Below are 22,981 nucleotides of genomic sequence, written 5' to 3'. Positions count from 1 at the left end.
AGAATTCCTCCAGGAGTAAACTTCAACATTGCTGTCTGCTTCAATGGCAAGAGATAATGGGGCATTGGACTCAAACAGCAAACAACAAGGGCCCTGACTCTGTCAGTGTGGAAAACGGATAATTATATGGGTGGTTTGTATAGCCAGTAGTTACTACCATAAGCTTGCTGGGCAGACTGGATGGACCATTTGGTCCTTTCCTGCCGTCATTTCTATGTATCTATACTGCGTGTGACCAAAGATCCATCAAGCCCAGTATCCGGTTTTCAACAGTGGCCAAGCCAGGTCACAGGTACTTGCAGGACCTCTCATGTGGTCTCCTACCATTCCATTTAAACAGAGCGATCCTATTTCCTTGTGATGGACCAGAAAACGTGCCACTTCCCATTTGTGTTCGCGTCTGTGACTACCACCATCAGGCCATCCCACTTCATAGCACCCTCACCATGGCTGCCTGTTATGCACCCACGGCGAATGAGGCCCAGCCCGTCCAGTTTGGTAGCCCCAATGCCGTCACACTCTTGTCTTTTCTCCATGACGAATCGACATCGCATATTTCAAGCATTTAATTAGTGGAGTCGAACAGGGCAACTTCCCCCGCGAAAATGGAAAACCGGCAAAGGGTCACACACACACACAAACAGTTCCTGCTTGTCCACGGAGAACGCAGGGTTTCGGACCTGCAGCAGGACAAACCACCCTCCCCCACCACCGGAAACCTTTCGCTTAGCCTGGTACTGAACTGAGGGGGGCGGGGGTTCGAGCGGGACGATCTGCGCATACTCATGTTTTTTTCAGCTTGAAGAGCGTAGTACCTGATTCGGCGGCCTCGGATGACGTCACCCCGCACTGTGGCCGCATAGTCCTGCAGTCCACGGAGAACACCGGCTTCAGGTCGGGAGCCCTGCTTTTTCGGCTCGTGACGTCACCCCGCACCGCCCAGAACAAAGATGGCCGCCCTCATTAGACGCTCGCTCTCTCGCCTTGCCCTTACATAAGATGGTGGCCCTCTTCACTGCTTCTGGAGGCTGGGTGGGGTGCAGATCGGAAGCTGGCGGCGCTTCCGGCGCCTGCGCGGAAAGATGGCGGCGCTCAGGGCATTGTGGAGGCTGCGGGCACCTTGGTTGCTGCAGAAGGGTTGCAGGCCGACTCAGCAGACCAGGTGAAGGGGAGGCGTGTGTGTCTGTTTGTAACGTCTCGGGAAACTATCCCTGTTCTGGAGAGCTGTTTCACCTAATCTCCCTTTGACGTGGTACTGGGTGACAAATGTTTGTCTCCCTTGCCCCAAAGAGCTAACCTACCCTTTTACCTAACTCTCAGGGCTGACTGCCCCGCCAACTCTGTCCCCAGGACCCTGGTTTGTATTATACGTTTTTGTTTTTTGGAATTTCAGTTCCATCCTTAAAGGAAGGACCTTTTATTTGTTTTGTACATCTGGTCCCTGCTTCATCTTTCCAGTCAGACTTTATGCTTTATGTTTTATAGCGACCTTCAGATTCAATTTTTTTCCTGGGAATTTATCAGCGGGTTTACCTACATTTTTTCCCGTTTATGTTCGTTTATAATAAACACTGAGAAATTCCTAGGAAAAAATAGAAATTGAAAGCAAAGGCCCCCAACGATTTGACACAGGTAGTGCGATGAGGAAGATGGTGCAGTGGGCAGAATTCCAGACTCTGAAACTTTGAAAATGAAAAGAAGCACAAAGTCAATTTTCTGTATGCACGAGTTAGTCACCGCGTGTGTCAAGCTTGAAAAAACATATTTGTCATTGCTTTTTTGGACATGTACCTGACTTAGATTCTGTAGCTTTTCATCTCGGTATCCCACTCAAAATTGCCCCTTAGGAATGTTAAATAAGGAAGGCATTCAATAAGTGATTTGCCTGATTTATGCACTTTTAAAGGGTGAAAAGTACACATGCAGGCCGATACAGTAAAAGTCGTGGGAGAGCGGGCGAGCGCACAGGCCACTCTCTTGTGCGTGTGATTCAGTAAAAAAAATATTCAAATTAGGGCCAGCGGACAGGAGCGACGGCTGTCAGCGAGTTTGACAGCCGACGCTCAATTTTGTCAAACCCACTGACAGCCACGGGTTCGGAAACTGGATGCCGGCAAAATTGAGCATCCGGTTTTCAACCCGCAGGCCGATTTAAAATTTTTTTTTTGAAATTATTATTTTTAATTATTTTTAACTTTTGGGACCTCTGACTTAATATCGTGATGATATTAAGTCAGAGGGTGTACAGAAAAGCATTTTTTACTGCTTTTCTGTGCACTTTCCCAGTGCCGGCAGAAATTAACGCCTACCTTTGGGTAGGCGCTAAATTCTGAAAGTAAAATGTGCGGCTTGGCTGCACATTTTACTTACTGAATCTCGTGGGAATAACTAATAGGGCCATCAAAATGCATTTCCATGTTGCGGACGCTATTAGTTTTGGGGGGGAGGTGGATGTGCGTTTTCGCGTCCAAACGCGAGTTAAGTGCGCTCCGCCGTAGCGCACTGTACTGTATCGGCCTGATGGTGTTTCACCCGCTGTAAAAAGGTTCGTGTGTTGTGTATCTAGCAGCAGTGGGGCATGAACATGCATGCAACTAACACCTGCTCCAAGAGGTACAGATGTTGTGTCTGGCAGCCATTTATGTGAAAGTGTGCACACTATTCTCAGGACTTTTATATCTGCTGTGTCCAGATGGGGAATGAGGTTGCCTGGGTAGATGCTGGTTTTTCGTTAGCATTTGGAACTGATAATGTACATAGATATAGAAATTTGAAACCAAATGGCCCATCTGCTCATTGGGTAAAAAAATTAGAATGTACACCACATCCTCTAAAGATATGAATATAAAAAAGCAAATCCAGAGAGAATATCAAAGAACATCAAAATATTCTTACACACATTTAAATATCTCCTTTCTTATTCAGTATCCTTAGGTCCCCTATCCTCAGCCTCTTTTAACCTTATAACCAAGTCCCATCCTTAACCACTTTTAACCTATAACCAAGCCTCCTCCTTAATTACTCTTTACTCCCCCCTCTCTTTTCCTCCTCAAAAACATTGTATATATTAATTTAATTCAAACTCTAAAATTGTACCTAGTGTATCTCTTTACATTTTAAAACCCTGTACCTACAATTATAAAACCCTGTACTTAGTTAATCTGTACCTAGCTAATTTCTCTTGTACGTTATCAGATAGTTATTGTTTTATTCTATCTTAGAGTTTTTGTTCTATGTAAAGGCTATGCCAAAAGGTTCCAAGTTATCTGTAAACCGATACGATGTACAAACGGATGTCGGTATGTAAAAAATTCTAAATAATAAATAAATATAATTAAATACAATTTTTAAACCTTATATTAAAAAATACATATAATGTCATCATCACACAGTACATATAACAAATGCACACTATATATATAACAGGTACACAATAACGATAAGGTGCTTCCAATACAAAATATCCCACAAATATATCATTTTATTTATTTATTTCGTGATTTTTTTATATACCGCGGCACGTTAATAACATCACCTCGGTTTACAATAAACAATAAATCAGCAACAAGCTTTACAGTCAATAAGAATTCAGGTGTACATAAAAAATATCAATTAAGAATAAATTAAGAACCAATTAAGAACAATTAACAAATAAACTAATGATAAACATATTCCATAGTTAATGGCAAGTCTAATAACTGGGAGGAAAGAGCCCGATCAAGTAAAATTTAGCAGCGGGGAATAAATAAATTGGCGTGTGACATTGGATCAGAGAAACATAAGCAATAACTGGCATTTCAGGAAAAGAAATGGTCATTGAGTGTAAGCTTGTTCGAACAGCCAGGTTTTGAGGTTCTGCTTGAATTTCTTATGACAGGGTTCTAGACGCAGGTCTGTGGGCATTTTGTTCCAGAGGTTTGTTCCCACAATCGTGAAGGAGCGGTCTCTTGTAGTAATGTGTCTGATGTGTTTAAGGGAAGAAGAAACAAGTTTGGCTTGGTGCATTTTTCTTATTGGTCTCTTTGATGTGCGGAAGATAAAATGATCGGAGAACCACTGCATATCTTGGTTATAAATCGACTTATGAATGAGGGAGAGAACTTTGAATAAAATCCTAGATGCTACAGGCAGCCAGTGAAGGAACATGAGCACTGGTGTGATGTGTTCATGGCGGTGAGTATTAGTAAGTAAGCATGCTGCAGCATTTTGTAGCATCTGTAATGGTTGTATGGTGTTTTTAGGGAGACCTAGTAGTATGGCATTGCAGAAATCCAATTTTGACAATATTGTAGCTTGTAGCACTATCCGGAAGTCATGTGGATGTAGAAGCGGTTTGATTCTTTTTAGCGTATGTAGCTTGAAGAATCCGTTTTTGATTGTAGCCGTGATGAATTTCTTTAATGAGAAATGATTGTCAATGATAACGCCAAGGTTGCGGACTTGCTGTAAGTTGAGAGAGTCCGAAGGTGAATGTAGATTAGGGTTAGAGGAGATGTTATTGTGTGATGTGATGATGAGGAGCTCTGTCTTGGTTGTGTTTATTGCTAGGAAGTTTTCAGTAAGTAGTTTTTTTATTTCCACCAGAGCAGAATCCCAGATTTTTAGAGCATTAGATAGGGAATCGTTGATGGGGATGAGGATCTGTACATCATCTGCGTATATGAAATGTGGGAGATCCAGTTTCACCAGAAGTTGACAGAGGGGAGATAAGTATATGTTGAACAGTGTAGATGAAAGAGAGGATCCTTGTGGAACACCTTGTGCTAGTTTTCTGGGTTTCGAAACATGGCAGTCTATTTTAACACTGTATGTCCTGTCCATCAGAAAAGATTGGAGCCAGCATAGGGCAGTGCCTGTAATGCCAATTTGTGATAGGCGGGAAAGGAGGGTATTGTGGTCGACAGTGTCAAATGCAGAAGAAATATCAAGAAGAGCCAGTAAGTAAGTAAATATCAAGAAGAGCCAGTAAGTAAGTAACACTCACACCATATTTCATCAATCATACCACCACATACATTCATTACAATAAAATAAGCCTACATTTAAAACTATCATGAATCAAACAAGAAAGAAAAAAGTCTTCAGTATCTTCATATCCAAAAACACTACCCGATGTCACTTGATCTATGGACATCTATGGTGTGGAATAGATCGCGTGGTGGGATGTCGATGGTGTTGAATAGAGCGAATGACATCGGGTAGTGTTTTTGGATATGAAGATATAGAAGATGTTTTTCTTTCTTGTTTGTAAATTACGGTTTTATTATTTTCTCAGGAAACATTCAGTAAAGCAGATAACAAGAACACAATCTTAAGAGAACATTCATTGTATAATGCTCGTGATAACATACCATTACAAAAATTCTCTTCTGTCCCCCCCCCCCCCCCCAGTAACCAAAAATAACATCCAGTGGAGCAAGACAAAACCCTCATCACCAAGATTAATACGGTGGAGGCTCTAGCGAATATAAAAAAGAAAAGCAAGTAAAATCATGAGATATGTTAAGGGTTCGTGGATTTCTTTCTTGTTTGATTCATGATAGTTTTAATTTAGGCCTATTTTATTGTAGTGAATGGTTGTTGAAATATGGTGTGAATGTGTGATATATTTGTGAGAGATTTTGTATTGGAAGCACTTCATCTTTATTGTATCCCTCAGTATTTCTCTGACTCCAGCAGAAGAAGGATGGCATAACCTGCGGTCCTGATCCTTTTCCAAATTTTGATCTTTCATTGGTTATTTTAAATTTACTTCATTCTGCTTTGATATTGATTATACTGAGGGATCGCAGGTGGCACACTGGGCTATCAGGGGGTGCCTTCAGCTTTTTTCTCTGACTCCATCTGCTGGAAGAGAGGCATAACCCAGCGGTCTGGACTGATCCTTGGTACTACAGGAACGAAAATTAGCAGGTAAGAACCAATTTTCTTTTAATGGTTAATGGACATTTTCCTTCAGGAACTTGTCCAAACCTTTTATAAATGCAGCTATACTAATAGCTTTCACCACATCACCACATCCTTTGGTAATGGATTCCAGAGCTTAATTATGTGTTGAGTAAAATAATGATATTTTCTCTTATTACTTTTAAATGTATTACCTAGTAACTTCATTGTGTGTCCCCTGGTCTTTGTACTCTTTGAAAGAGTAAACAACTGATTAACGTTTACTCGTTCCATTCCACTCATTTTATAGACCTCTTTCATATCCCCTCGGCTGTCTCTTCTCCAAGCTGAAGAGTCCTAACCTCTTTAGCCTTTCCTCGTAAGGAATTTGTTCCATCCACTTCATAATTTTATCACCAAGCCAATTTTCTCGGCAGGAACAGGCTGGACCCAGGAGAATGGGAACTGAGTCCAGAAGCCTTCTATATGGATTCGTGGGGAGGTACCTGGGCGCAGATATAATGGCACAGCGAGCGAATGCCACGGTTGATGTGTTCGTTAGTCACAGATCAGCAGCATAGACGTGGCCTTGCCTCAGTCCAGTGTATATCTTCCCACTATGGCCTCTGATGGGGAATATTGGTAGCCCCAGACTGGCCTTCTCTGGCAACATCCAGTCCCGGTGGAAGACCCGGCGCCATTCTCTTATGGCTTAGCCCTTACAAGGGCACTGTTGCCTAACAAAGGTTAATCCTCTGCTGTGATCTGAACTATGCTGAGAGCTGGAAAGGTTTCCACATCAATAGTGCATGTCAGGATCTGGCAGGTGTTTGAGGAGTTCTGCACTATGCAAGGGATCTTGCCATGGAAGTGTGGCACAGCATATATTTGACTTTCTGCAAGCAAGCCTGGCTAAATGACTGGCCCTTGGTTCCTTAAAAATAATGTTTTGGGTTTTTTTGTTTTGCTTTATGTATGTGATATACTAGATATTTGTTTACTGAGGCAATGTGTTTAGACATTATGTACCGTATGTTTCACGTGTAAATCGCCTAGGGATCTTGGTCATAGGCGATTCACAAATTTTGTAAGAAAGATAAGATGTAAATGTCGGTAATTTCATGCTAGAGGGGCCGAGTCAAGGGCACCCAGGTTGCGGTGGCACCCGGATATCATGCGTTACTGAGAGGGGTTCAGGCCGATAGTAACTCCATGGGTCTTAGTGGTCTTAGTCAAAATGCCTTTTGCTCCAGTGAAACAGGCCTGAAGACCGTCTTTTCAGTAGTGATCTGCTTAGCAAAACATCTCAGAACTGCAGGCACTTTCAATCAGAGACCCTTACTTAATCTTTTCCCCAGACTCTGTGACCTTTTTGCCCTATACCATCCTTTCTCCCTATCTGCCTTTCGTGTTACCAGTCCGTTTCTCTACCAGCCTTTAGTAGCATGGACTGTCGGGGGGAAAGGACAGATGCCTACATCTGCTGGATATAATCTGTTGAAGTGCCGAAAGAAGACGAACTCCTTCAGGAAAACAGACAGACTGTTTGTTTGTGTTTGGGTCCCAGAAGGGGGAAAGTAGCCTCCCAAGCCACCTTAGCCAGGTGCATCAAAGAGACAATAGCTTTGGCATAGGTGCTCGCAAGCAGGCAGGCCCTGGGAGCCCTCTGTATGAGGGCAGAAGCAACGTCACGCTCTCTGCATGAGATTGGCAGGGCCAACACAGTCTTCATTGCATTCCTTCAGAAAGTACTACAGGATGGACGTCCAGGCCAAAGCGGGCATGGCCTTTGGGATGGGAGTCAGTCAGACAGCTCTGACTTTCTCCTGCCCCCCCCCCCCAGCAAGGGGGGAGGCTGAGGTAACTCCAGTTCATGAAGACTGGTCTAGCAGGAACATAAGGAAGGGTAAATTATGCTTACCTGATAGTTTTCTTTCCTTGAGTCCTGCTAGACCAGTCCTGATCCCATCCAGGAAGACAGGGGCGACTGGTATCACTGGGACTGTTGGCAGTTTGTGAGAGACATCCAGCCACATCCTCCTCCTGCCTTTCCCTCGTTTTAATTCTTGACTCACTCAGAGCGCTCTTCGGTAGCCTGTGCTATGCATTTTCAAGAATATGCAGTAGGGGGATTTCTAGTGGTCATAGTGCTTTGGAAATAGGCTGCTGGCATTGGCCAGAACCACACCTCCCTTGTAGCCTAGAGCAGTGGTTCTCAACCCAGTCCTCGGGGGAAACACTGGCTGGTCAGGTTTTCAGGATATCCCCAATGCATATGCAGGAGTGATATTTTACATACAATCGAGGCAGTGCATCCACCCGCCATCTCATGCATATTGAGGAGAGAACCTGATTGGGTTTATAACCCCTGGCCTAGAGTGAGATCTGGGAGGGAGGGAAATCCCCTTCTTGAAGACCGGTCAGGCAGGACTCGAGGAAGGAAAATGATCTGGCAAGCATCATTTCACCTTTGTCTTAAACGGATAAGCACATTTTCTCAGCGTTTTCCGACCCCGCTGTTTCCAACAATTGAATTCTGCGAGAGATTCAGTATCTGTTTTTGGTTTGTTTTTATCAGTCTCAGCATTGGGCCTTCTTGGCTAAGTTAACATATTCTGTGACCTATGTAAAATGCCAAACCGAGGCAGAGACCTCTGGGGTATGCGTTTTGGTCCTGTACAATGATTCTGGGCAATGGATTGTGGCTTTTGCCATCCCTTGTAATCCTGCGATTGCTTGGGGATCTTTCTTCTCTACCCTTTGGCAATAAATATATTAAACTTTGGTTGCCAAAGGATTTTTTTTGTTTTTTACTCAGGAAGAAGACCATTTTACGCTTTTGGAGAGAGATTACTGTTACATATAACTTTGTTTTTGAAGTGGTGTGTAAGAATCAAACATCACTGTATCACGTTTCATATCTTGCAGCATAAAAAAGGAAGAGAAGGAGCAGAATTACTGTAGTTGTTAGGTTTTTCCAGGGGAACTTAATCACTGACTTAGCAATAGTCTTCTGAAGGCCTCTCCTGCTGCCCCAGATTACTTAGAGGGGTAGACATCCGTACAAAGATCTGTTCTCCGCCTCCACTTGCTGGTATGGCCGGAACCTACATGTCTAGGCTGGTCAAGCAGGATTCAAGGAAAGGAAAGTAAATTATCAGGTAAGACCCAGATTTCACCGTAATGATTCAGTTCCACTGTGCAATAAAAGAGAGGGTTTTAAAAGGATTCCAGCTGGAAAACTGGACAGATGGCATGCCACAGGCAGGGATTTACCGTGCAGAGATGCTTTGTAGTTTGAATGTTAGAGCTGTTCATCTTGGAGAAGAGACGGCTGATGGGGGATATGATAGAGGTCTTTAAGATCATGAGAAGTCTTGAACAAGTGGATGTGAATAGGTTATTTACACTTTCGAATAATAGAAGGACTAGGGGGCATTCCATGAAGTTAGCAAGTAGCGCATTTAAGACTAATCGGAGAAAGTTCTTTTTCACTCAACGCACAATAAAGCTCTGGAATTTGTTGCCAGAGGATGTGGTTAGTGCAGTTAGTGTAGCTGGGTTTAAAAAAGGTTTGGATAAGTTCTTGGAGGAGAAGTCCATTAACTGCTATTAGTCAAGTTGATTTAAGGAATAGCCACTGCTATTAATTGCATCAGTAGCATGGGATCTTCTTGGTGTTTAGGTTCTTGCCAGGTTCTTGTGGCCTGGATTGGCCACTGTTGGAAGCAGGATGCTGGGCTTGATGAACCCTTGGTCTGACTCAGCATGGCAATTTCTTTTGTTCTTATGTCTTTTGTAAACTAAATTTTCCCTGTTCCCTTTTCTTCAGGCAGGCGAAGCAATGGCAGCCGGACGTGGAATGGAACAAGCAGTATGCAGGGGCGGTCATGTACCCAACCAGCATCACAGAGAAGTGGGTGCCCCCGCCGTGGAATGGTGAGTCTTGGCCCAGCAGGGAACCAGCTGGATGCAGTGTAAAGGCAGCAGCCGGCCACATCTACTTCAAATGGTTTCATTTACTACAGCGTCCATCTACATGGAATAGCACAAAGCAACATAGTAAAAAAAAAAAAAATCTTTCAAAAAAATAAGGCGGGCGAGGGCGAGAGGACAGATCAGCTTTACTGGAACTGTTTTCTGGGAGCTGTTTCTGTTTGCAGATGAAGAGCTGGAATAAGGCCGTGCACAGTCCTTAACGTGCTCTTCTGGGTTCGCATGCACAACCAAGCTGAGGAATTGGTTGCCAGGCTAGTAACATGGTTAGGTTAGAAAAAGTTTGGACAAGTTTCTGGAGGCCAGGTCCATTAACAGTTATTAGCCAGGCAGGCTTGGAGGTTTCCACCTCTGGTGTCTGGGAATGGGACAGTGAGGAGAAGACCTTCCATCGGGATCTGCCCAGTGATCCCAGGCAACAGACTGGCCACTGTCAGAGACAGGACACAGGGCCTGATGGGACCGTTGGTCTGACCCTACCTGGTACATATGTATTTCCCTTTCATGATGGCATTGATTGGCCATCAACAGGCTCCCATGTAGGATCGCCCAGTTCTGCCTAACAGATTGCACCTGTCTTTTCTTACACTGTGTTGTGAGCTGCTTGTACTGACGGCCTCACCTTCCTGACCCTGGACAGATAAGGATCCCCTGGCTGAGAGGAACGTCTCCAACCTGACGATAAACTTTGGACCTCAGCATCCAGCAGCCCACGGCGTTCTGCGGCTGGTGCTGGAGCTGAGCGGGGAGTCTGTAAAGAAGTGTGACCCTCATATTGGCCTGCTGCACCGGGCCACTGAGAAACTTATCGAGTACAAAACCTACCTGCAGGTATAACCCTCAGAAGGATGTGCTGCTGGTGCGGGGACTCCGTACTGCTGTTTTAATGTAGAAACCTAGAACTGACGGCAGAAAAGGACCTAGTGATCCACTCAGTCTGCCCAGCAAGCTTACGCCAGTATCTGCTGCACTGTGCAGGTTACCCCCCCCTTGCTGATCAGTAAAAGCAGAGAGCAATGTTGGACCTGCATCAAAAGTATCGGGCTTAGTGATTTAAGGGTAGTAAGTGCCGCATCGGCAAGTTACCCCCATGTTTATTTGTTCCCCAAACTGTAAAAGTCGGGGGCCCTTGTTGGCTGCAGCAGTGATAGGACTGAACCTAGTTCTCCAGTTAGATGTTGGGAGCTTCACCACTGAACATCCCACCATCTAGAACAAGGGGGGATCTCCACCATTGTAAGCTGTTAAGAGCAGCTTAGGTACATCTGCCTGGGATGGGTTAGATACGGTGGGCCCCGGATGGAGATGGGGTGGGCATGGAGGTTCTGTACAGCCCTGGCTTTCTCTGAGTGGGCTCCAGCCAGCACAGCAGTGTAACAGTCCATGGAGCAGCCCTGCTGGCTGATAGCATGGGTTCAGGTTTCCTGCAGGTCACAGCAGGCAGGATTAAGGAGGCTGTGCTGCTTTCATGCTGGGTACCTCAGACTGCGGAGGGGAAGATACGGGTGCTGCAGAGGTGACCCTTGACAGGGGAGAGGGGCACGTAGGCTTCCTTTGGGCTAGCCCAGGGGTGGCCATTGCAGGAAGTGAGGAACCAGGGGCAGGGCAGGATGATGCCTCTGAGGGGAGGCTTCTTCCTGAGTCAGTCACAAACTGTAGAGTTATTCCTTTCCGCTCACACTGGGTACCCCAAGTCCTCTGCTGTTCCTGCAGGCCCTGCCTTACTTCGACCGCCTGGACTACGTATCCATGATGTGCAATGAGCAGGCCTATTCCCTGGCTGTGGAGAAGCTGCTGAACATCCAGCCGCCGCCCAGGGCCCAGTGGATCCGAGGTAATGGGACGGCATCTTCTGTCTCCTCACCATGTGCACGGCATCCCCGCGCCAGCGCACGGGTGTGGCATTTCCTGCGCACAAGGTTTTCTGTGGCCCTTTTTTTTGCCCCTCCCCTCAGAAGTTGCAAAAGACAAGTCTCAACATTACGCAAGCAGATTTTTCATGAATTGGGGGTTTTGGTTTGTTTTTTTTTTTGGTTTTTATGACTTTTAAACCTGGCCCATAATTCACACTGCAGGGATGTGGGAGCTGTTCCTGGTGGTTTCTTTTATTGGGATTAATCATCTCGCTGTCTTTTTTTAAAGCTTCTGTGTCACTTCGCCTGGATCCGCACCCGAGGTTAATGCAGTCTGCATGTTCGTGTTATACTGAGCTGTTGCTGTATCCAGGCCGAGGTTGCTAATCTGGAGCAGTAAACTCCATATCTCTTGGTCTCTTTCCCCCCTTCTGTGAGGCAGTGCAGCAAGTCTCTCTCTAGAAAATGATTCAGCTCCTAGACTTCTCGTCTCCCTCTCTCCTAGTGCTTTTTGGGGAGCTAACGCGGCTTCTGAATCATGTCATGCAAACCACCACTCATGCCCTGGACATCGGTGCCATGACGCCTTTCTTCTGGATGTTCGAGGAGCGGGAGAAGGTAAAATCATTTTTCTGTTCAGTTACCCCCACACGCGGCTCCATTAATTTACGTTAACACTGCTCTGCAGCTGCCACCTCTTAAGGAGAGGAGGAGAGTCAGCCTGAGCCCATTCGGTGTTTGTCGTCTGCTGAAACCACAAGCTGAGGTTCTGTGTTACCCCTTGTACTGTATCCCCGAGACCATCCGCTGAGCCAGCCTGTTCTTAAAGTGACTGCACTTTATCCTAGAGACCTTCCCCTGCCTTCGCTCGTATTCTCGCCAAGGTTATCTCCAGCGATTTTTGCTTTTGCTCACTTCCAGATGTTTGAGTTTTACGAGAGGGTGTCTGGCGCCCGGATGCATGCAGCGTACGTCCGTCCCGGCGGTGTGCACCAGGTGAGAGAGGGGGCAGGGGCTGCCGGAGCTGCGTGACGTGGGAGAAAGAGAAGGCTTGGGTTATGTAAAACCACAGCGTCACTCTGCCAGTTCCACCACGGAACGAGGTCAAGGAGGCAGAACCTCTGTTGTGAGATGGGGGGGTTTGTAAGAAGCAGGAAGTCCACACCCAGAACAGCCCCTGCTTCCCCAGGCAAGTCAGGAAATCCAGCTCCTTGTTCTCAGAATACTCTGCAGACCCGCATTTTCTCAGACCTTCACTCTCCATGTTCCCTTTGAGTCCTGTCTGATTTGTTTCTTACTCTGGAGTGACCTACTGCTCTCTCTCTGCTTCTGAAACCTTCTCCCAGTCCCAAGATGCGACTTCTTCACCTTTCCCCCCACTGTGTGCGCTAATCTAGATTAGATCTTTAAGTGCATTAGCTTTTACGTGCGTTCTGTAAGGACGCACGTAATGTGCGCTGGTGACGATATTTTTAAACTGGACACGCATCAATTTTTCTTAAGTGTTTCCCAGTTACCTTTAAAGGAAGATGGGCATGAATGAAGTTGGCTGGGTTGCTTAGCCAGAGGGGGGAGCGGGTGATAGAAGACCCGGGCCAGCGTGGGGTTTACTGCCGCTTTAATCCAGAATCTGCCTGCCATTCACAGTCTAGAGTAAAACTTCCTGGCTCTAGGAGTGGCAGGATTTTTCACATTTCAACTTTATAACATTTAATTAATGTAACACTTCCTTTTTTTTTTTTACTGGGTGGGAAAATTTATGGCTGAGATACGTGAAAGACTGTTCTAGCCTTTTACTGCCGGTCTTTCAGTTGTGTGAATTCCCAGTCCTTATTTCACATTTGTGCTCTCTCTCCCTCCCTCCCCACAGGATATGCCACTCGGTCTAATGGACGATATATACGAGTTCATTAAAAACTTCTCCATCCGAATAGATGAAGTGGAAGAGGTGAGGTCTGCACGCTGAGAAAACGTAAGCTAATGGTTTTGAGGTTGTCCCAGAGTCGTTTCTGTGTCACCAAAGTCAAGTGTCTCCCCAGCAAGGGAAATCCCTCCTACCCCCCCTCCCAGGACCTGTTCTCTTTTGCCAAAGCTGCAGAAAACTGCACAAGTCATGGCGAGATGTGCTTTATCCCAGCCTTCTCTTTTTCCTTCTGGACAGATGTTGACCAACAATCGCATCTGGAAAAACAGAACTGTGGATATTGGCGTGATAAGTGCTGAGGATGCCCTGAATTACGGCTTCAGGTAATTTCCTTGTTACTGGGCCAGGACAGAGTGGCCTGGGACTGAATCATGTGCTGCCAGGGCAGGCCACTAGATGGCACTGTAGCCAGGGGAATGACAACGGTACAGTGCACGGCTGCCCTATGAGGAAAGGCTAAAGAAGTTAGGCCTGTTCAGTTTGGAGAAGAAGACGACTGAAGGGGGATATGATAGAGATCTACAAAATCATGAAAGGACTTGAACAGGTTAATGCAAATCAGTTATTTCCCTGTACGTACCCGGATGAGCCCAGACTTCTGGGTTTTACCTCCCTGCCGGCAGGCGGAGACAGAGAAATATTTGTGGACTCTGTCGTATACCCCCTGAGGTGCCCCCTAGAGTCTGTCAGTATTCCACTGAATCCGAGCAGAACGATAATAAAGATTCACAGCTTTTCCTGAACAACCTCTGCTCTTCGGGGGGGGAGGAAATGAAGAACTCGTAACTGAAACTGAAAATCCATGCCCTATAATTCTGACCCTAAACAGGGGGGCATATGAAACTTACAACCAGAAATAATGAACTACCGGCCAAGCGGACTCTCCCTGGAGCGAAAGCATATAGTACCACATGCAAACGGAGAAGAGCTTCTGAAGCTTAATGGCTTTATTTTCACTGTTTTTTCTTGGTACAGTGCTAAATTTTAGCTCTGTTTTTAGATTGGCAGAGTTGTGTTACTTTATTAGAGGGTTTCTCCTTGGCTTGCTGCTTGATTTCAGATCCAGCGTTTGCTTTTTACTGGGAGCAGGGGATATCCCATAGGGACATAAGAACCTAAGGTTTACAGATCAGTGGTCCATCTAGCCCAGCGTCCTGTCTCCGGCAGTGACTGATCCGGGTCGCTTGGACGTACCTGGAAAACCCTGACTAGTAGGAACCAGGAACCTCTCTCCCTCCCATTCCGTTTCCCCCTCACCCGTGGTACCTTGGGTTGTGTCTTCCTGTGCACTGTGGTGTCCTGCACAGCAGCGGCTCCTGGCAGCAGAAGAAAAGGCTGCACTTGTCCTCTTTCTGAATTCCATTGCCGGAGGGATAGGGGGGAGATAGAGGATCTGGGAGCGGGCTTTTAGGAAGGTTAAGAGGATTAGCTGGGGAGGGGGAAGCACGAGAGGGGATCTTTACCCGGGTATGTGGGAGAGAGAGGGGGGATTGTGCTGTGTGTGTCTAAGACAGCGCATGGGATTGAAGAAAGCAGGAACCAGTGTTGGGGGAGAAAGAGAGAGACTACCAGGAGGGTATAGAGGTACAGGGGAGCTGAGGGATACGGATCTTCCTATCCTCCAATCCTAGATCCCCCGCCTTTTCCTTTCACCCTCTCCTCATTCTTGCCCCGCTCCATCCCTGCTCTTCGCTTCCTCTCCTTCCCTCCATTTTCAAGATCCCTTCCCTGTACGTACCCGGATCAGTCCATGCTGCTGGGTTTTGCCTCCCTTCCAGCAGATGGAGCCCAAGAGAAGCTTGAAGAGCACCCCCTCTTAATGCAGTCTGCCACCTGCGTCCCTTCAGTATTTCTCTGTCTCCAGCAGATGAAGGTGGTGCAGAACCTGCGTTCTTGAACTTAGAAAAAAACTCTTTTTTTTTTGTTTTTGTTTCTTCTCGGCAGATCAAGCAGGGCAGCAAAGTTAATCCTTTCAGGGAGTTGGCAGTTCCTGGTGGGACCAACCGCCCCCCCCCCCCCCCCCCCCCAATAGCAGGTATACCCGGAGCTGGGGTAGGATACCCTGCCTGCTCCTTGATTCCGCGAGGCACTAGGGGTGAATACCTCTCCTCCCACATCCCCCAAAATCTCCTACCTGTGCTTGATCCCCCATACCAGTACCTTTTCGTCACCCAAAAACCCCAAGCAAAATGAACTGTACAAACGCACAAGCAGTGTGAGAGAACTACTTTATTGTAATGTATAAAATAGAATGCAAAATACAGATTTTTGCAAATGGGCCACAGAATGTTTTTTTAGGTTTCCACAGGAGAACCAGGGCTTCTGGAGATTAGATTTGTAACAGTCAACCTTCTGAGTGCTCTGGCAACTCGTTCACCCCCCCTTTTCCTGTCTCTTTGTTCCCTGGGCAGTGGGGTGATGCTCCGAGGCTCTGGCATACAGTGGGACCTACGGAAATCTCAGCCTTACGATGCCTACGACCAGGTGGAGTTTGATGTCCCCATCGGGTCCCGGGGCGATTGCTATGACAGGTGAGCTCCCGCCGTTGTCCTGGCAGCTCGTCGCTTTTTCTCTCGCTCTGCTTGCCGGAGATCACAATGGTTATTTCTGAAGCCTCCAGCCAGTAAAATAAATCATTTCGGTCTCGCCTGATCTGTTCTCGGGTCACGTTGTCTCGGGGTATAGGCCACCCACCCTCCCCCAAAGCTTTTACATCTCGGCTACTGCAGAGCTTGCCTTGAGCTCAGATTTGGAAGGGCGAGTAATTCAATCTAAAATCCAGACCAGCCTTGCTGTGGAAACTAGGACCGTGTTCTTTCTCCTTACTTTGAAGTCTCCAATTTTACATTCTGGAATTTGAATTTTATTCCCCTCTGAAGCATGCAAGAGAGAGAACACAGCTTGGTTTTCCTCAGCCAGACTAGCGCTGCAGTACCCCAGGCGACCCAGTAGCATAATTTGACCAGAAAACTATTCAGGCATGATATGAAAGACAGTGGGATCATATTTATACCAATATAATGTGCTCATTTACAAAATGACTTCATTTACTGTGAACCAGGGCACAAAACATCTAGCTCTCCAGCACTACCAGTCACAGTCTGGTTTTGTTTTTGTTCCCTTCCCCTGCTGGGCAGGTACCTGTGCCGCGTGGAGGAGATGCGGCAGTCACTGCGCATCATCCTGCAGGCTCTGAACAAGATGCCCGACGGGGAGATCAAAGTAGATGATGCCAAGGTGTCCCCACCCAAGAGGTCAGAGATGAAGGTAGGATGAGGACTCGCTCCCCCGGGCTCAGCCTCTCCACGCAACTAAGAGGTTTTTGGCCTCCTATCTTGCACGGGGAGGGAGGCTCTCGGCCCATCGTTCGCGATGTTCAGGAGGCTTAGCTGGAAAAAAAAAAAAAGACAGCGGTGCCTCAGTCATATGCTGCAAATTACCTGTGTTTGTAGAATTCGCTTTAAAAAAAAAACTTCAGCTGCGCTCCGTTGCCCCGTAGCAATATTTGGTGAACGCATAAATACTTCTGCTTTGCTGTACCGTGCTCGGTAGTAAACATTGCTGACCTCTGTCTTATGATAGCAGGACGTCCTGATGCTCTTTTTCTGCTAGACGCGGTCTTGCTTTGGATTCCAGGAGCGTTTCGGTTTATTTTTGTGGTCCCCGCATCCAAAGGACACAAAGGGGACATCTTATACTTATAAGAGGTCCTGGCCTGTGCCGGTGGGACACGTTTGAGCAAGCGACACTTTTTTTGCCACGGTCTGTAAACGTGTGCCGAAGCGGTAAGGCGCACCCCGGCTGCGGCGCCAGTGTTACGGAGAGGGAAAGCACAGATGGGGGGGGGGCTGCGCGTAGCCGCAGGGCACGGGCGGCAAATTAACTTCTCTTCCTTTCCTGTCAGACCTCCATGGAGTCGCTGATCCACCACTTCAAGTTGTACACCGAGGGCTATCAGGTGCCACCGGGAGCCACTTACACGGCGATCGAGGCTCCAAAGGTCAGTCCTCGGACTTCGTTACCCCCTGATGTGAGGGATGGGGGTGGAATGGGCAGGTGAAGGGGGGGGGAGGGGTGAGAGCAGCAAAGCCACTTGAGCTCTGGACCCAAAGCTGTAGCCACTTAATAAGGACCTCCATTTTGCCTGGGGAATTGAAATGTTTAGAAGAAAAAAAATGACTTTGATATAACAGACAGGGAAAAAAAACAAATCGGTGGAAAAAAGTCAGTTTTCTCCACTGATTTCATTTTTTTGTTCTAACATTTGATATTTCCAGGCAAAAATAAAATAAAAATCTGAAAGCGAAAATCCGCACCGGTTAACAAGCTCACTTGCATTTAGGTTGCAACACTGAGACCAGGTTCTCACTCTAATACACTCCTAAATCAGACAGGGATTTAGGACTTTGGGATGTCCCGAGTGCTGATGCCAGCGTCACAGCCTAACCCCCTGGTTTTATGTCTCATTGAAAGGCACTCGGCCCTAGAGATGGCTCTCCCCGGGGCACTCCGGTCCCTTAACCTCCCCTACGTGAGTGCGAGGTTCCTCAGAGGTGCAAGGGGGAGGGATACGATTTGACCTGTATCCTCTTTGTCCCTGCAGGGCGAGTTTGGAGTGTACCTGGTCTCCGATGGCACCAGTCGGCCCTATCGCTGCAAAATCAAAGCCCCCGGTTTTGCTCATCTGGTAAGAGACGGCGCCCCCCTTTACAGGCTCGTTCCCTCCAAGCATTCATGACAGATAACACTTGGGAGCACTGCTGCTTTGTGCTGTGAGAGCCCTGGCTACTTCAGGTTGCTCTTCTGCTTTTTCTGCTTGCTGAATTTACATGTCCCCTCCCTGCTCCAGCACTGGCAGACCATGTCGTGGGGTCCTTTCGTCATTCCCTGCATCATTGGATTTAGTGCAGGCAGTTGGGGGGGGCTCTGCAGGGCATGTAGGTGAAAGGAAGAGTCCGGGGCATGTCTGCCTTTTATTTATACAAGCCGGTGAAATCACGGCAGTCAGTTTCCTGCTTTCTAGGCCCCCTCCCTCAAGGGCGAATGTGTCAGTAGCAAAACCAAAACTGGAAGCCATGGAAATGTGAGCATCCGTCCACCCCCCCCCCACCTCTGGCAGCCAGACCGATAGCCTGCTCAGTGTGACACTAGTGCCCACGGTGAGGAAGTTCTCTCTGACTCTCCTCCGCCCGCTGGAGGAAAGCCTGTGTGTAGTAAGATCTGATACTGTCTGGCATTCTTGGAAACCATGTGCTTTCAGCACACAGGCTCCTCCTCGACTCCGAGAAATGTCCCAGGCCAGCCTTGGAGCAGTTCTTTATTGCAAGATTAATATGCTCGTCCTCCCAGAGGTGCTTGGATACCTCTGAGAAATTGTATGTCTGGCACCTACATGTTTTATGAGAGGCCTAGGGTTTTGCATAGTAATATAAAAATGTACCGCAGCTGTGAGCTTTAGACTGGCTTCAGTTTTATGCTGCAAAAATAGCTGCTTTTTTTTTTTTTCTTCTTTGCCTCGCCAATGCCTTTTTTTGCTGTGGGGTGTGTTGTGACATCACTTCCTGCCCGGCTGCCGGCACAAGATGGCTGCCCCCCCCCCCCCCCCCCCCCCCCCCCAGGAGGACCTGACTTGAATTTCTAGCTTGTTTGTAAAAAGAAACCTCCACCCTCATCTGCCCCCACCCTGAATGCGAATGTCCTCAAAACCCTGACTGCTGGGCTCTGGTTTCAGACAGGTGACTCGAATGGTGACAGCACTGACACCACTGCCCTCCGGAGTCAGGACAACCTGAAGAGACTGTAGGAGTGCTCTGTTAGATCCAGGGGCACTGTAGTGGGGATGTTTAACCTTTTCTCGTTCTTTTTGTTTTGTTTTAGGCTGGTTTGGATAAGATGGCGACGGGACACATGTTGGCAGATGTGGTAGCAATTATCGGTGCGTTCAGCTTCCTGTTTTCTAATCAGCTCTCTCTTGCAATGCAGCATAGATATGGTTACTGGGCGGGGTAAGGAAGCTGCGTTACCCTTTACTAATGTCCCCCAGACAAAGCAATCCGTCTACATGAGACCATCTTTCTTCCTCTCACCCATTAGAAGAACACCTTGCTGTGGGCATCCTGACCAGGTAGTGCAGAAGCTGCTTAGGACTGCTGGGCGAGGGGAGGGGCGTCTGCCCCCACCAGTCCTGGTCCTGATACTGCCAGCAGTGGTGTCTCTTCTGGCACCAAGCGCACTGAGTGGAATACGAACAGTCGCCGGTCTGCCCTTCCCCCTCCCATGAGGTTTGAATACAGTGCCAGCGTGCCATACAGCAGCTGCGTCCCGGATTTTGGATGTCTCCCAGGCCACTGCTGTGCACTACATCACAGAACGTGTTGCTGAGATGTAGATTCTGGGGTTGAATGCTGCCCCTTGACCCCGCTCCCCCCCCCCCCCCACTTTCCAAGCGATGGAGGTTGGCTGGTGGCGACCTCCGACCTGGTCACATGCTCAGCACAGGAGATGCATAGAGCTTACCTTCGCCGGCAAATAACAGGCACCCCAATTTTCAGTGCCAGCTTAGGCTCTCTCGAGTTGGCTCGGAGGATTATCCTGCCAAACTTGCCTGCCCTGCAGTTCCACCTGCCATTGTGTGTGCAGAGATTTTTAAGAAACTTAACGTATACAAATTCGACACTCAAAAATGATGCACTTGGATGCAAACTCCCTTCCTGCCCCCCAGGGACATCTCCATTCTGTCCAGGTAAACTGATGCACATACAGGACCTGTGCACACATCTCAGGCAGGTGCTTTTGTAACCAAACATTTGCGCTGGTAATGTAGTTTTACCCTGCAGAAAACAGCTTTGTCCTTTTAAAGGGACCCTGCCTCTCTTTCTTCTGTGTTGCACCCTTCTTGAAACTGTGCAGTCACTTCCGGGTGGGAACAGGATATCAACTATGCAAATTCAGCCAATGAATAATAAATATATGGAAGATTAAATTAGTGGGATTTTTTTTTTCACTTTATATAATCGCTGAAAGTCTAGGAGCGTATTCTTGCTTTCCTTCATTATCAGGAATGTTCAAATGTGCTTCATGGTTTTTACATTGAAAGGGGGTCGCTCTTACAAGAATAAGAGTGCCCGACACCGTAAGGGGATAAATGGATATTGAGATGGATCTTTGTTTTTCGGAGTCCATTTCGTACAATAAAACAAATGATTCCTTTAGTTGGTTGCATTGTGTTAATTTTTTCCAGGGAGGGGAGTTTAAAAATCTGTGCCATTTTAAATATCTTTATTTTCAAAGTTAACTTATAACTTTGTAGCCGGGTGACAGATTATACAGTCAGGGGTGCAAAGGGGCCAACAATGTTCCTTTAAAATACAGTTGCATTCCTATGGGAAGAAAGCTTAAGGAAAGCAGGGGGGAACGTTGCCTGAAGAGAGCCCTTCAAACCAGCATCTCTTCCAGAACTTGGGCTAGGACAAGCAGGCTGCATGGGCCACGCCACGGGAGAGGGATGGGGGGGTCATAGAACCTTGCACCAGACGCATCTGTCATGGTTCCAGCACAAAACGTCACCCAGTAAATTCGCCTGTATAGGGAGGGGGGGAAAAAATGAGATGGGAGCGGAAGATGATGTCATTCCATTCTAGGGAAATAAACTTGCTCGCTGGGTCGGTTTGGAAAAAAAAAAAAAAAGAGACTTTACTGCAGCCCCACAGAATCTGGATTGCTCCATAGAGAGAGCATGGTTAGGCAATCAGAAGAAGGCTGAGCGCCGGAGGTTTTTTAACCAGCTCTGTAAAGCAAGCCACTAACTCGTTGATTTTTCTGTCCCTCCCCCTCTCCCGCAGGCACACAGGACATCGTGTTCGGGGAAGTGGACAGATAAAGCGCCACCTGTTAATGGATTTGGTCAGAGGAAAGAGACCAGGGAGAACGGGCGTCTTCCAGTGCGTTGTGCCGTGTGACCACTTTAGAAGAAAATCGTAGCGTTAAAAACAAAAACAAACAAAACCTGTTTTATTTAAGTCTATCCTGACCCTGTGTAGTGCTTCTGTGGTAGGTGGAGAGGAGAAGAATAAATAAATAAAGAATAAACCCCTCCTGTTTCCACCTGCTTCCTTCCGTGCGTTTGAAAGTGTGGGTGATCGTCTGCATGCGAGAGCCCCTTCGAAAGGCACTGGCGACAGAGCTGGGTGAGTACAGTCCACGACCTCTGCTTCACCTCTGGCTGGCCGTTCTGGCTAGTGAATGTGCACAGGGTTGTGCTAAACGGTTACAGCAAGGCCACAAAACAGGATTTGTAAAAACCAGGACCTGGGCACTGAAGTTTTGACTACAGATGTATTTCTCTCCAGGAATCCAGTGCCGGGATAGCCCGCGTCCCATGCTGTGCATCCCGTTCTCTGCTTCCCTGCAAAGGGGTTTGTCCAGGCCAAAGTTGCTTCCACCACTGACTCTTGAGAGACTGGCCCCTGGGATAAATCACGCCAATGATTGGCCAACCAACTCCAAGCCGTGGGGGACACTCGGAGGCAGTCCCGCATTGTTTTATTGCAAAGCATGCTGGGATTTGTAGTCCTGCTGTAGCTAAAACAAGCAGGCCTGTAATTCCCAGAATGCTTAGACTAGCTAAAAGCTAGGGTTTTCACAGAGTGGGAGAGATGGGATTAGTTGGCTTCCTTTTCGCATCCCCTGACTCTGCACACATTTGTATACAGCAGGGCTTCTCATACTGTGAAACCTTCAGCTGGCCTCAAATGGCAGGGCCCTTCGAGCACCAGCATCATTAGTAGTGGAAGGCAGCGTGAGGGCTAGGAGCCGGCACGCGCTTGCAGGCCCTGCAGTGGTCCCACCCTCACGTGAGCCTCTGTGGTAACAGGAAAACCCTGCAAGAGAAGAGGATCAGAGTTGCTGCCAGGGCCTGTGAGTTTGCACCGGCTCCCAGGTCCCGTGCTAACTTTCAATACGAATGCTGCTACTGCTTGCAGATCACCGTTGGCCTCAGGACCAGCCAGTGAGGGGAGGGGAGGACCGAATGTGCACGGGGCTGGTGGAGATTGACTGACTGTTTCTCTCCCCTCACCCATGCGATCCTGCCCAGGAGGAAAATGTCGCCAGGGTCGTCGGTCTGCGCGCACTCCCCCATCAGTTGTCGACACTGATCCTGCTAGAGGGATGTTTGAAGGAAGGGATCAAATACGGGGAGGGGTTGAGGTTGGGATGGGCTGTGGAGGGGGAAGATCAACTGGAGGATGAAAGAGAATCTAGAGAGTGAGGGGGGAGACCCAGACCCCTGGCTCTATTCTGGGATCACGTTGGCTAAAAGTTT

At 47.5% G+C, this 22,981-nt stretch overlaps 1 protein-coding gene across 1 annotated transcript; it reads left to right on the top strand.

Moving 5' to 3' along the window:
- The first annotated feature begins 951 nt into the window (after positions 1–951).
- On the top strand, positions 952–21,751 carry NDUFS2 (NADH:ubiquinone oxidoreductase core subunit S2). Its single transcript, XM_029580932.1, has 14 exons — positions 952–1,162; positions 9,719–9,825; positions 10,523–10,713; positions 11,596–11,716; positions 12,241–12,353; positions 12,657–12,731; positions 13,606–13,683; positions 13,897–13,982; positions 16,071–16,190; positions 16,797–16,926; positions 17,564–17,659; positions 18,263–18,346; positions 19,537–19,594; positions 21,501–21,751. The coding sequence occupies exons 1-14, from the start codon at positions 1,083–1,085 to the stop codon at positions 21,536–21,538; spliced, it is 1,377 nt and encodes a 458-aa protein (XP_029436792.1). The 5' UTR covers positions 952–1,082; the 3' UTR covers positions 21,539–21,751.
- Positions 21,752–22,981: the final 1,230 nt, after the last annotated feature.

Source organism: Rhinatrema bivittatum, chromosome 16, assembly GCF_901001135.1.
Source record: "Rhinatrema bivittatum chromosome 16, aRhiBiv1.1, whole genome shotgun sequence".
Taxonomy (NCBI): Eukaryota; Metazoa; Chordata; class Amphibia; order Gymnophiona; family Rhinatrematidae; genus Rhinatrema; species Rhinatrema bivittatum.
The sequence above is the reverse complement of the archived record's forward strand: the minus strand, read 5'-3'. Positions and strand labels throughout refer to the sequence as shown.